This window comes from Poecilia formosa, unplaced genomic scaffold, assembly GCF_000485575.1.
Source record: "Poecilia formosa unplaced genomic scaffold, Poecilia_formosa-5.1.2 Scaffold312, whole genome shotgun sequence".
Lineage (NCBI taxonomy): Eukaryota > Metazoa > Chordata > Actinopteri > Cyprinodontiformes > Poeciliidae > Poecilia > Poecilia formosa.
This window is the reverse complement of record NW_006800251.1, coordinates 370,825-384,007: the sequence shown is the minus strand read 5'-3', so window position 1 is coordinate 384,007 and position 13,183 is coordinate 370,825. Positions and strand designations below refer to the sequence as shown.

Below are 13,183 nucleotides of genomic sequence, written 5' to 3'. Positions count from 1 at the left end.
CAATTCTCCAAAGACGTCTTTGCACGTCTTTGCTTTTCTTTCTTTCTTCTTCTTTTCCATTTGCCTCAGGTAAATTAATGCATGTCTCTGTTGTTCTGCAGTTTCTGTTGTAACTTCATGTGTTGTTTTCTATTGGATTAAACTCTGTCATTCTGTGACCTCAACACTCATTGTTGTTTTCTGTGTGGCTACACGCGGCCCGCCGGAAGAACCTGGGATGAGAAGAAGATCAAGCTAGAGAGTTTCTTAAAACCTAAAATCTTCTTCAACACTAGATTTACTATTGCTAAAGAATATCAAGCTCTTCCCTAGCTAGCTAACTTGTAAGCTAGCTAGTTGGCTAGGTAGCTTATAGCTACAAACCATAGCTAACTTGCAAGTCCTAAAATTTGAGTTTGCAAAAGACAGGAATCTGTAAAAGTTTGGAAAGCATTCAGGAGGCATCCATAAGCATTATTTTTTAGAAAATAATGCTTCTGCATTTTCTCCTTCAGTCCAGTATAAGTGTTTGATACTTCACACTGATTTGTGTTGTTAGCCTTGCTGCTCCTAACTTGCTCTCATTTTTTCCACTTTTTTCCCCTTCATTTATTTTCTCATTTTTGCATCATGAACCATTATTTGTTTATAGGAGGAAGATAAACTGCAGGTTTGTTAAGCTTTTTCTGGAATTTTGAATTTACACTGAACGTCTGACCTCGTTGGTTTGTCACATAGACCACATCCTGTATAATACCACTTCATCGCATAACTCTGCCCTTGGCCCAGAAACCCTTGTTACAGTAATCCAGGGGAGCTGATGCAAAGCCTTGCAGCACTATCACCATCATAGGTCAGCTAGAGGTAATGAGAGTGAACCTTGTTTTGCCCCAAATTCTCTAAGTAAAGATATTGCTGCAAAGCTGCAGCAACCCAGTCTCTGACAAATCATACAGCAACTGCATCCTCCTCCATTTCATACCCACATGAATGCATGACCGTATGATTTTATGGCTTTAAACTAGTGTTTGTTTTTAATTTAACAGTAGAGCGACCACGGCTTATGTTTACCAAGCTTCTCTAGGGCCAAGAGCTCAACCATGCCTAAATGTAGCTTCATTTGAGTTTACCAGTGTGACCAAAAATGACAGTATCGCTGTGATTCATGCTTTTAGAGACTTGATAAACCGAAAATGGATCTTTGTGTATCTGATGTGTGATGAGCCTTGGTTTAAAAGCTAAGTCTTATCATTTTATCTGTGCAGGGAAGGGGACTGGTGGCTGGCGAACTCCCTGACCACCGGAAAGAGCGGTTATATCCCCAGCAATTATGTGGCTCCATCTGACTCCATCCAGGCAGAAGAGTAAACCCCTTCATTTATTTTTTCTACATGTTCTGTTTTATCTGAGTCTTACCAAGAGCGATGATGATCCACTCCCTAATTCTAGAAGGCTTTCTCTCTTGGAGCTTTATGTTATTTTGAAATTACTTTTTGAAGAGAAGTCTGAGGTTTTGAGAAGTTAAAACATTGTTATTGGTTAGCTGAGCATAGCTTAGACTGCTGCATCAAATAGCTTGGGGCTCTTGAAAACTGATGAAATCTTGCTACCCATACCTCTTAAATCAACTATGAATATACAAATAACAGTTTGGCAAAGAGCTAAATTATTTCCAGAATGTGTTTACAGTAGACTTCTGGTATTGCACCATTAAAACCTTGGTGGTTAATTGTTTTTTTTGTGTGCCCGTATTAAAATGCCTTGCTCTACTGTAGCACTGCTGATTCTGGTTCTGGTTTATTCAAACGCAGTGTAAAATATTGCCATAAATGTGTGTTTTTATAATTCTCCACTTCATTACTTGGAGTGTTTGTGACCTCTACAGCATATACAAATAATGAGCACATGATTTATAGGTGACTGTAAAACTGCTAAAAGTTCCCAGCCTTTATAAAAAACATTGTTTCTTTTATTATTTTTATTCTTCATATAATAGACGTATTGTGGTAGAATTATTACACCTTTAACATGCCAGCTACTGTTAGCTCAATCTGCAGTTACAAGCTATTTCTCTCTGCTTCTCTGCTTTGATCCGGAGATGTTTTTGGATATTCCTGTGTTGATTCTTTATCTTTGTCCTGCTAAAAAAAAATATTCCAAATATCTTAACTTTTTTTGTGTGTGGGTGGCTGGCATTTTCTGAATTTGCATGCCTACCTGCTCGCTTTTACAGCATGACGCATGAGCTAACCTTCATCTGTAACTACCTCCTTTCTCACTTTTCCCTTCTGCTCCACCAGTGATCTCAAACTGACACTAGATTCCAGGTAAGCAGCTTTTACTGAAGAAAGAAATATTGAATTAATATCAGGGTTTCCAGTTCATGAGTGCATATTTATGCGGGTAGAACAGACTTTATTTTCTCTGCTGCTTTTTGTCTCTTTACTCATACTCTCCAGTCGTCTTCACTTTTTCCCCAAACTGTTTGCTTTTTAATGCTTTGAAATCAATCAAATGAGTAATCTCTTCAAAACAGACTTGTTGCTTTCTTACGTTGAAATGAACTAAAGTGTCAAACCTTAGAAAAAAAAACAAATTACTAACTAATAAATTAAATGTGTGAAAAAATAAGAAACTTTTCACTTTTCCAATGCTTGTGGAAAGACAACATGTTTGGCATCTACTTTCAAGCTTTATTTGAGAGAGAGAAAATAAACTTTTGTAGTCTGTTAGATGAATTCATAAATTGTCGCTCTGATTCCCACATATATTCTGCTCCCTGATGTTTTGGATTTCTGTGTTTCTTATTTGCACTTTCTAGATGGTTCTTTGCCAAAATCACACGCCGCGATTCAGAAAGGATGCTGCTAGCTTTGGAAAACAGAAGAGGGACTTTCGTGGTGAGAGAGAGTGAGACCACCAAAGGTCAGTGCTTCACCTTTCCCATTCAGTCTGTTGAGTTACGACTGCAAAATTAAAACAGTGATTTAAAGACTCCTACTGCCTAACTTAACTGGTGTTTTGTGCTCTTAGATTGTAAATATATAATCTTTTCACAAAACTAAGTTAAATTTTAATTTTAAAAAAATAAACACTAAGGCAAAAACACTAAAATAGGCTGCCACCAATTAAAATGAAATGTATGAAGCAAAATATTTATGGTTATGAAACATAACATTTTAAAACCTCAGTATATCATAACCACTATATGAAAAACTGCATTATATTTGCTTTTACATAGCACATAAGTGCTAATTAATTGAACTGGCTAAAAAAAAAAAGCCAAACATTTGAGCTGTTCTGGAATATTCAGGTATTGGTTAACACAATGCCAAGATGGAACAACACCAGTGATCTTAAAAAAAAACATCTGTGAAGAGTTGTCAAGGCAAATTATTCAAAAAGTTATTGACAATTAAAAAACTTTGCAGAGAGGCTCCACTCTCAAAATATCTTCTTTCTAAATATGATCTGGGATTGTAATGTTTCATCTGAACAGCAAATTATAACATTTAGTTTCCCTAAATGGGATAAATATATTTGACTTGAACTGAAGTGAATAAAAAATATTAAAGATAATTATTTCTGTCATTACATGTATTTTAGAAAGGTAAAAGTAGTTTATCAGAGTCTTTTATTAGTGAGGCCTTTGTCTTCTCAGATACCAGATATGGTGAGGAGAATAAAGAACCGGTGACCATGATAATCTCCCTTCATACTAAATAGGAGGAAGTATAAATTAACAGCTTGTGGACCAGGGTTTGTTCTCAGGTACTGATTAACAAAACCAGGTACAAATTCCTTTAATGCAGAGTTTTAGTGGACATGTGCCCTCTTCCACATGTTTAGTCTGGTAAAAACTTGTAAAAAGTAGCAGAAAAGAGGTAGAAAAATTAAATTTAGTTCATTTATTAAACACTAGTTCCTATATATTATCACCTCTATAAATGTTGAGAGTCAGAGGGACATTTATAACAAGCACTCACATTTGGAAAGACAGAAAGAACATACTTTTTTTGTCTTTGTAACGCAGTAAATAGCTGTAAGACAAACTTATCCATGTCTGCAGTCAAAACAATAAATAAAAGTCTTAGATAAAGATGGCTGGTAGGAACTAACGTGTGTCTTGCCACCATTCAAAGTGAGGAGGAAGGAATAGAAAGAAGCGTTTTTGTAATAACATCATATAAATTAGCACTTCTCAGACTTTAAACTGTAACTATGTGCTTTAATTAGATTATGCCTGTCTGTAAAAAAAACTCCCAACATTGTATGTAAAAACAAATATAAAAGATATGGAGAAGCACCCCTTAAGAATGGTGGAGGGTGTGTGATGCTGTGGGCTTGTCATCATTAATTTTTTAAAATTTCAATATTTTTAAAATAAAAATCTGGTTGCCTCTGTGAGAAACATAAAAAATGGATCAAATATGACCTAATCAAGAGAAAAATGGTTCACGAGTCACAAACAACCTTCTTCCATCAACGTATCAAAAGCATGGCATACCCAAAGGTTCTGGAAAATAAATAATAATGCAATTTTCTTCTCTAAATAAAGGTTTTTATACTAGGGGTGGAAATTCTGTAGGTACAATAAAAGATTAATGTCTTTCATAGCATTTTGTACATCAATACTGGAGTTGTCAATAAATGTGGAGGACTGTGTACTTATAAAACGTTTAGACTTCAACATGAATCTCAGTTTGAACTCTGCAGTTTGAACAAAGAAGAAATAAAGGAAACTTTAAGCAACGAGGCATGTTCCCCCGCTGTTCACTGCACTCCCTGCTGCGTTCTTGTAAAAGCGTTTGTACAGAAGAAAACCCATCAGGTGGCCCGGGAAAGGTTGGATGTGACGCTCCTGTAAAGTAACGGGGCTCCTGATAGGCAGCTGCTGCATCCATAGATACAGGCACTGAGATGAGATCAGGTTGAACGTAAATTATGTGGGTGTAAAAAGGGATTCAAATTATAAACCTTCTTTTAATCTTCGTTATAATCAGCCGTTTCTGTCCTCAGCAGTCCATGGTTTGGGGAGAGAAAAGGAGGAAGAAAGGAAGGAGGCTGATTAGAATCAATAGGGAAGAACTGGTTGGATGAGGGAAAAATACAGAATTTAGGTCAGTGTGGAGCTGAAGCTTAGAATTGTACAACCACAAGCCACATCACCCAGTTCAAACATAGAGGAAGGGGGGACGTGGCCTTGGGCTGCTCGCTGTTTCACTTTTAGTTGTGTGCGCTGCAGCTGCTCCCTCTGGTGGTGAAATCAAAACGTTGCACGATGTGAAATTTTGGGCATTTTTAGTGGCTGTCAATCGATTTAAAAATTCAGATTAATCACACTCAAGTGCTGTGATTAATCACGAATAATCCTTATGCCTGACTTTGTGGGCAGCAAGTTTTGAAAGAAAAAATTTAAGAAAATGGTTTTATTGTCTCAAACCAAACTGAAGATTCTCAGTTTTTCCAAATATTTCAGCTGCCTGAAACAATCTGTTCCTCCTCCAGAACATGAGAAATGATTATTCTTTCAAAACCTCATTAACTGTGTTTATTCCTCTCATCATGGGTGACAAATCCTATGGATTTGGAAACAATTGTTCATATGTGCCAAAGTTACATGGAGGAACCAAATATTTCACCTGTTTGAAATAATCTGTCCCCATTCTGTACCATGAGATCAAGATTTGATTTATTTATTTTTTTTTATTATAATTTGGTCATGTGAAATTTTGAGCTCATACATGTAGACGTGCTTCATTAAATTTTTGCGGACATTTTTCACCTTTCCCACTCCCGTGTGTGTTTAGCCCTACATAACCCTTCGCAGTACAGTAATGCATTAAATGTCTAATATTACGTGTTAACGTTACCTTACCTATTTTTTTTTCCTTCCAGGTGCTTACTGTCTGTCAGTTTTAGATTGTGACAACACCAGAGGGCTCAACGTGAAACACTACAAGATCAGGAAGCTGGACAGCGGAGGCTTCTACATCACATCCCGCACACCATTCGCCACCCTGCAGCAGCTCGTCAATCATTACCGCAGTGAGTTCAGGGAGAAGCTTTCCCACTCAGTCTGTTATCAACAAAAACAGATTGTTATTTAAAACAAAACTGCTGTGTCCTCCTCAGAGCACGCCGACGGGTTGTGTCACACACTTACGGACGTTTGTCCCGTACTGAAGCCTCAGACTCAGGGCTTATCCAAGGATGCCTGGGAGATCCCGAGAGAGTCGCTTCGCTTGGAGGTCAAGATGGGACAGGGCTGCTTCGGAGAGGTCTGGAGAGGTAGGTCATACAACATATATCCTGCTTTTCTATTATAAAAATTTCTGCTTCTCTTTATGCCACTGGTACATTTCTAAAAAGATTTAGCAATCTGGCATCTGCTGTAAACATAAATTAGTCTTTCTTTCATTATTACTGCATAAGCACAGGAAATTTATAAAATTCAATCTTTAATTTGAGAACATTTACTATTATTATATATTGTTGTTACTGCCATTCTTAGTAGAATAGAATAGAAACAGCCTCTATTGACTCGCAAAGGGGAAATTCAGGTGTAACCTGAAACCCTAGAAAAGGATGGAATTTTTGTGCAAAAATGTTTTCAACCTCTATGAAGAAAAGTTTTATTAAAGTCTCCTCTTGACAATAAGGGCATTTTTTCCCTCTTGTTATCTTTCTAACAACTTGATAGGACACTTTGCAACTCGTAGCTGAAAGTATGAAGGAAGTCCTGAGTTGTTACAGATGTGTCTTTGATAGTGGATCTGCTTTGTTTTCATCAGGAACGTGGAACGGCGTCACACAGGTGGCCATCAAGACGCTGAAGCCCGGCACCATGTCCCCCGAGGCGTTCCTGCAGGAAGCTCAGGTCATGAAGAAACTGAGACACGAGAAGCTGGTTCAGCTGTACGCCGTGGTGTCTGAGGAGCCCATCTACATCGTAACAGAGTTCATGGACCAAGGTCAGCATGATAACATTTTAGACACTGTAACTAAATTTCTCCCAGAAATTTCCTTAGTTGTTTAAAGATTTGCAGCGTTTAACAAACTTCTCTACAAACAGGCAGCTTATTGGAGTTTCTGAAGGGACAGTATAGCGCAATGCTCCGCCTCCCTCAGCTGGTGGACTTTGCCTCTCAGGTAAGAATATTTTCTTACCATTAGCTTGAGATGCTATACCTTTTTGTTTATTTTTTGTTGTTGTTTTTTGTAATAAACCCTAAATGTTGCCACCTTTCATCAGATTGCTTCAGGGATGGCCTACGTAGAGAGAATGAACTACGTTCATAGAGATCTCCGAGCCGCTAACATCCTGGTTGGAGATAATCTGGTTTGCAAAGTGGCTGATTTTGGTTTGGCTCGCCTGATTGAGGATAACGAATATACAGCCAGGCAAGGTGAGTAGTAAAACTCCTAAGCCTCATAACTGGTGGTCCCACCTTTACAAGCAACTGCCATCTGTAATAACTACCAGTGAGTCTTTCACATTGCTGTGGAGGAATTTTGACCCACTTTTCTTTAGAGAATTACAGGGTTTTCAAGCATGAACATCCTGTTTAATGTCACGCTACAACGTCTCAATCAGATTTAAAGGGAACATATTATGCAAATTTCACATTTTGCATGTTTTCATTCTTTAATTTGAGTTGCTACTGCTTCTAAAAACAGCCTAAGCGCTTAAAAAAAACACCCAGCTGTTTTTTGGGAATAAGTCAATGGTTTTTGATGTCTTAAAAATGAGCTGTTTCAAAAACCTTATGAATGTAACTTAACAAATATGCTCCTCACTTAGCTAGCATTTACCATTTAGAAGCCACTTGCTGCATTCTTGTTGGTTGTGCAGAAGGCACCACTTTTGCTTTTTAAAGATGTAAGTTTGCGTAATTAAGCATCTGTTGGCAGCCATTTTTACATGCGAGTGTAAGCGCATGTGAAAATGTACGTTTACCCATATTCACATACGCTTAGACATCGACCAAAAGCAGGTTACCTGGAATTTGAAGTGACGAGAGGCCCTAAAACAGCCTCTTGTTTTATGATCAAAATGTTTGTTGGCAAACATGAGACAGACCTTTGTTTTTATTTTGTTTTGTTTGGGTTTTTTTGGTCATTAATGGTTTTTGCCATGGAGGCCATTTTGCCCAGTTTTATTCTTATTGTTAAATCTTGAACATTGACCTGATTTGAGGCAAGTGAAACCTGCAGAACTTTAGATGTTGGTCTTTTTTCTTTCATGACTTCTCTCAAAATATGCACTCATCCACATTTTCTCTACATGTGGATGGATTCATATCTATTTGCAGACTGATAGATGTCAATAACTTTGTTTTCCATCTGTATGTATATTTCTTTTTGATGTCTTTTAGCCAAGTTGATTTTGTTATGCAGGTTCTGTTTGAGTGATGTCTTCATTCTACAGGTTCATGCTGGTGCTTAGCTGATAAAATTGAACTTAACTTTCCAAAAAAATGCAGTTGATAACGATGAAAGCATGCTTTAACAGAGGGGTGATTATTTTTCCACTTAGGAAACTGTTTTATATTTACTCTAATATTAAATTTTTTGATGTTCCAAAATCTTTAACACTGTAAATATTTCCTCTGCTCTGTAGCTTTGAATTGCTTTTAGACATTTAAAATCAAGTTGCAATATGAATATTGTCTAAGCGCAGCGTATGCAGTGATTCATGCGCTATGAAGTGAAACTGATTAGTTGTCAGGGTCATCTAGATTCCAACGCTCACTTACGAGCAGGAACTGCAGGAAGTTACTGACAGGAGGAGATAACTGGAGCCAAACACAAACATCTGGCAGAAACTTACTGTAAATAATGGCTTAACTCACCCCGAGTGATGCGATGAGGAACTTATTTTGTTTTAAACTCAATCATTTATTTCTTCAACCCATGAATACAGCATAAAACTATAAATGTAAAAAATATTTTAGGAATGACAACAGTGATTTCTTTAAAATGTCTGTAAAACTTCCAGTTGTTCCTTTTTCTACTAGAAGCTCCATATAAGAATTACTTATTTCAGAAAGTTTAAAATATGTATTTTCCATTCCAAAGCTAATTTTATGCTTTCTTTACAAAAATAAAATAAAAATCAATCACAAAATTCCTTTTGATGCGTCTGTAGACAGTTAAAGCGATTTGATGACAGTGGTGAGGGTGCTATCCAGACAACTTTGGATAGAATATTTAGAAATTTAGAAATGCAGCAGCATCAATGTACATAGGTTCACACAACTACTGCATGTCCTGGCTCAGTTTGAATTAGTCAGAGTCTGTTTCTAGATTCGTTTAACTGGAACGATGACTGATGAAGATGGAGCGGTAGATATATGCTCAGCCAGAATGAAATGGCAGTTGTTTTGACGTAAACATCTGATTGCTGCCTGCAGCTACGCTGAAAGCTGTGGGTGGTGATAAAACTGGTTTCTCTTTAAGACGAGCAGCTGAGTCACATGTAAACATCCCGAGGCTCAAAAGTTACAGAAACTAGCAAAGAGGACATGGAAACTAATTCATGTTGTTGCTTCTCAGTGTTTTTTACTCTCCCAGTCCTTTCCTGGAACAGTATTCCTTCAAAATCATGAACAGCTTATCTGAAATCATCTGTAACTGACATTTGATGTTTTTAAAACTTAATTACAGGTATCGGTAACTGCTACGGCAAGTCATAATCTTCAACTCTTGTAGACCTAATTTATTATTCATCTCTAATTCTAGATTAGTTGTTGATAAGATCTTGTAAGGCAGCTTTGTACAAGTCATTGATTTCCTGACATGCTAATGAACCTGTTTTTCTACAGGCGCCAAGTTCCCCATCAAGTGGACGGCTCCTGAGGCGGCGCTCTACGGCCGATTCACCATCAAATCTGACGTCTGGTCATTTGGGATCCTGCTGGTTGAACTGGCCACCAAAGGTCGCGTGCCCTACCCAGGCAAGGCTCTTTTTCTCAGACTTCGTTTCATGACATTAGTACTTTATGCATGTTCTCATCAAGAATAACAAACAGTCAGGGTAAAGAGAAAAGTACACCCTCTCAACTATAACTAGAAATGCTCTGTTCTTTACTACGTTCCAATAAATTTACAACACAACAGAAATCACCAGATATTTTTCTGTCCATTTTTTTTATTTTTCTTTAATTGGTTTGTTTCTAATACTCGAATGTGTGTGTGGGGGGGAGGGATTGTTAAACATTTCAGATCCAAAACTTAAAAGGTTTCACATGTTTGCCTTATTAAATTAAAGGCTAATTTGAAAAGGATTTGCTAAAAGGAAAATAATTTAGATCACTACTTCTTTGAAATTGTCTTATTTATTTTGCCAAGTTTGATTTAATAAATTTAATAAAAGCAGATTTAGCTGCAGTAAAAGTCTACTTTAGAGTAAAAGTCACTGGACAGATGTGTTGTTGTTAAAATAGAATACACTTTATTGATTCAGAATGGAAAATTGCTTATTTGTTGACAAATTAATTAATCCAAAGTATAAATAATGTAAAATTTATAAAAGAAAACAACAGAAAAAAATTTAAATACTTGTGTGTTACCTAACATTTTCCCTTGTAAGATTTTGAGGATCCTCAAATGGGCCTTGAGTCGCAATTTGGGCACCACTTTAATATTTAAAAGTGTAGTAGAGACAGTGGGTCTACTTTCGTTTTTTTCACTGTGCATAATGATGAATTCTTAAGGTGTGGTTTGTCGTCCCAGGCATGGTGAACAGAGAGGTTCTGGATCAGGTGGAGCGCGGCTACAGGATGCCGTGTCCGACTGAATGTCCTGCTTCTCTCCATGAGCTGATGCTGAACTGCTGGAGGAAGGAGCCCGAGGAGAGGCCCACCTTCGAGTACCTGCAGGGCTTCCTGGAGGATTACTTCACCTCCACTGAGCCTCAGTACCAGCCTGGGGATAACCTGTAACCAGGCTGTTTGGATATGCAAAAACGGACCCGCGTATGGACATGCATGTGTGGAATAAAGGGGCAGAGATCAGCATAAAACTGGGTACAATCACTGACTGATTTCGTTCTTATCTCAAAGTCATTAGCTTTTTTTCATACATTTTTATCCAGAGAATCTAAAAAAAAAGTGCAAAATAATTGTTTAATTGCTTTCTCTGATTTTTATGGAACATGATCAGTGAGTCAAACTTGGGAAGTATTGATCTGCTGTTACGTTTCTCAGTCAGATTTACATTTTTACCACATTTTCTTTCTGATCCAATTTGAAATGAGCTCAGACTGTCTTCCTTTTATTGAGCCTACAATAATTTCTTATGACGTTGTGAATCTGGTTGAACTTGTTTCTCCCTGATCAACTGGAAATGTGTCATGTCTGCTGTCATGGCTGCCATGGGGAACATACAGCTGTTTCTGGTCAGAAAAGGTCAACTCAGGATGGGGTAAACAAAACTAATCTGCTGCAAAGATTTTTGTGCCAATGAAAATCTATTTTGTACTCTATTTTTGTTCTATTTTTGGTACTTTTCTTATAACAAAAAAAACTACATTGTTGCTCTGAAAGGGTGATCCACTGCTCCTGTGTATAGATTTTAATGTGCTGAGTTTTCAAATTTATTTTAAGTTTCCTTTCATTTTAAGATTTGTTCTTTATTCAGCACTGCTACATTTTTTGTTTTTGTTTTTTTCTTAGTGCCATCTTGAGCACAATTTTACACTGGAGATTTTTTTTGTTTGTTTGTTTTTGTTTTATTTATTTTTTTTTTTTGGGACAAATGAGCAACAGGAGTGCATTCACTGTGGTAATGCCTCTCTATCGCCTGCAGGGGGCAGACCATAGTGGATTCCTGTTCACTCACACTGTAAGCATGTACAGAAATTAAAAATTGGCATTTTAAAACTTAATTGTAAATATCTTTGATGCTAATAATTTGTACATATCAACTTTTCTTATTTATTCATTTTAAATTAACCCAATTTTTATTTTTATTTTTTTTCTTTCAGCACATGTGCATACTTCTTGTTTATGGTATTTTTATGGGATAAATAACATGAAACACATATAAAAATTTCATTACAAGTATTTTGGAGCATATTTCAGTGAAACTGACCTGAATATTTTCTCAATGACTGACTGAAGAGGTGAGTTTGGGACTCATTTAAACATCAGTACTACAGATTTTTGAAGAAACTGAGCGTTGCTGACCTTCCTGTCTATCTTGTCGCCTGTTCAGCATGCTGACTAACAATAAATTGTTTGAAATCGCTTCCAATTTGTGCTCCCACTTAATGTTTATTTGCGAAACAAAAAATGCACGTTAAAAGGTCATGTTTGTGTGCACTGTTTGTGTCTTCTCTGGGGGTTTTTAGATCTCCTTCCTGCCTGTGCAGATATTATTTTTTAAATCTGCAGGTTTCCTACATATACCGTATTCTTTTTCTACCATATTCTGCTAGTATTTTCACATAACTCTTTGTGAAATTCTTTCCAATACTGTTCAAAACTGAAAAGTAAATTTGAATAAAATTTGTACATTGGCAGAATTGTCGTTCTTTTCTTTTGTTTATTTTAGAGCTATAACTTATTTTAACTGAGGTTAGGCATGATTAAGAAGATCACAGATGGGAAACCACAATAAAAAGATACTTTTTTAATTCTGATTTGTTTTTAGCTTTTAAAATAAAAAGGAGAAAGATTAAGCAATTTGCTCCAGCTTTGAAAAACAAGCCACACCCTGAGGACAAGGGAAGAGAGATCTTTTTTAAGACTGTTATCAACAAACTTCAAAAGCAAAATAGATATTTCCTAATCACTATAATTCTCACGCTCATCTGAGCAAAACTATTTGAAGTCAAAGTAGCGCTTTGTCCTACTATCTTGTGATAGTAGGACTGAAATATGTTTTTCCCAAACAACCAGTTGTCTTGTCGTCACAGTCAAATGGTTGCTATAGAGACAGGGCCGCAGGCTGGGCACTTATTTTAACTTTGTTTTGGGTGGGAGTTTCAGTCACAGTTTTTTCTTTGATCTTAGCTAAACAAAAATCCTTGAAAAGTACATATGTGTCTTTACCATGTTGCAGTTCTTATTTTATAATACTCTTGATTACATGTAGAACTGAATGCACACGTCAGATTAAGCCTCAACCAGAACAGGTTGAACTGAGTAGCATAGAACAAACAAGTGGGGAGAAGATTTTCCTGTATAACTTATAACCT

General features: G+C 36.8%; 1 protein-coding gene across 4 annotated transcripts in view; it reads left to right on the top strand.

Moving 5' to 3' along the window:
• The window catches only part of src (v-src avian sarcoma (Schmidt-Ruppin A-2) viral oncogene homolog), a 36,745-nt gene extending 24,240 nt beyond the window's left edge, over window positions 1-12,505 (top strand). The window contains exons 4-14 of one of the 4 annotated variants that reach the window (XM_016661136.1): window positions 632-649; window positions 1,245-1,343; window positions 2,280-2,306; window positions 2,801-2,904; window positions 5,878-6,027; window positions 6,115-6,270; window positions 6,774-6,953; window positions 7,055-7,131; window positions 7,235-7,388; window positions 9,807-9,938; window positions 10,717-12,505. In XM_016661136.1, the coding sequence (XP_016516622.1) occupies window positions 632-649; window positions 1,245-1,343; window positions 2,280-2,306; window positions 2,801-2,904; window positions 5,878-6,027; window positions 6,115-6,270; window positions 6,774-6,953; window positions 7,055-7,131; window positions 7,235-7,388; window positions 9,807-9,938; window positions 10,717-10,925 (1,306 nt within the window). In that variant the 3' untranslated portion in view covers window positions 10,926-12,505. The remainder of the gene's footprint in view (window positions 1-631; window positions 650-1,244; window positions 1,344-2,279; window positions 2,307-2,800; window positions 2,905-5,877; window positions 6,028-6,114; window positions 6,271-6,773; window positions 6,954-7,054; window positions 7,132-7,234; window positions 7,389-9,806; window positions 9,939-10,716) is intronic. The other 3 variants (XM_007572977.2, XM_016661137.1, XM_007572978.2) reach the window with 3 other exon arrangements.
• The last annotated feature ends 678 nt before the right edge of the window (window positions 12,506-13,183 follow it).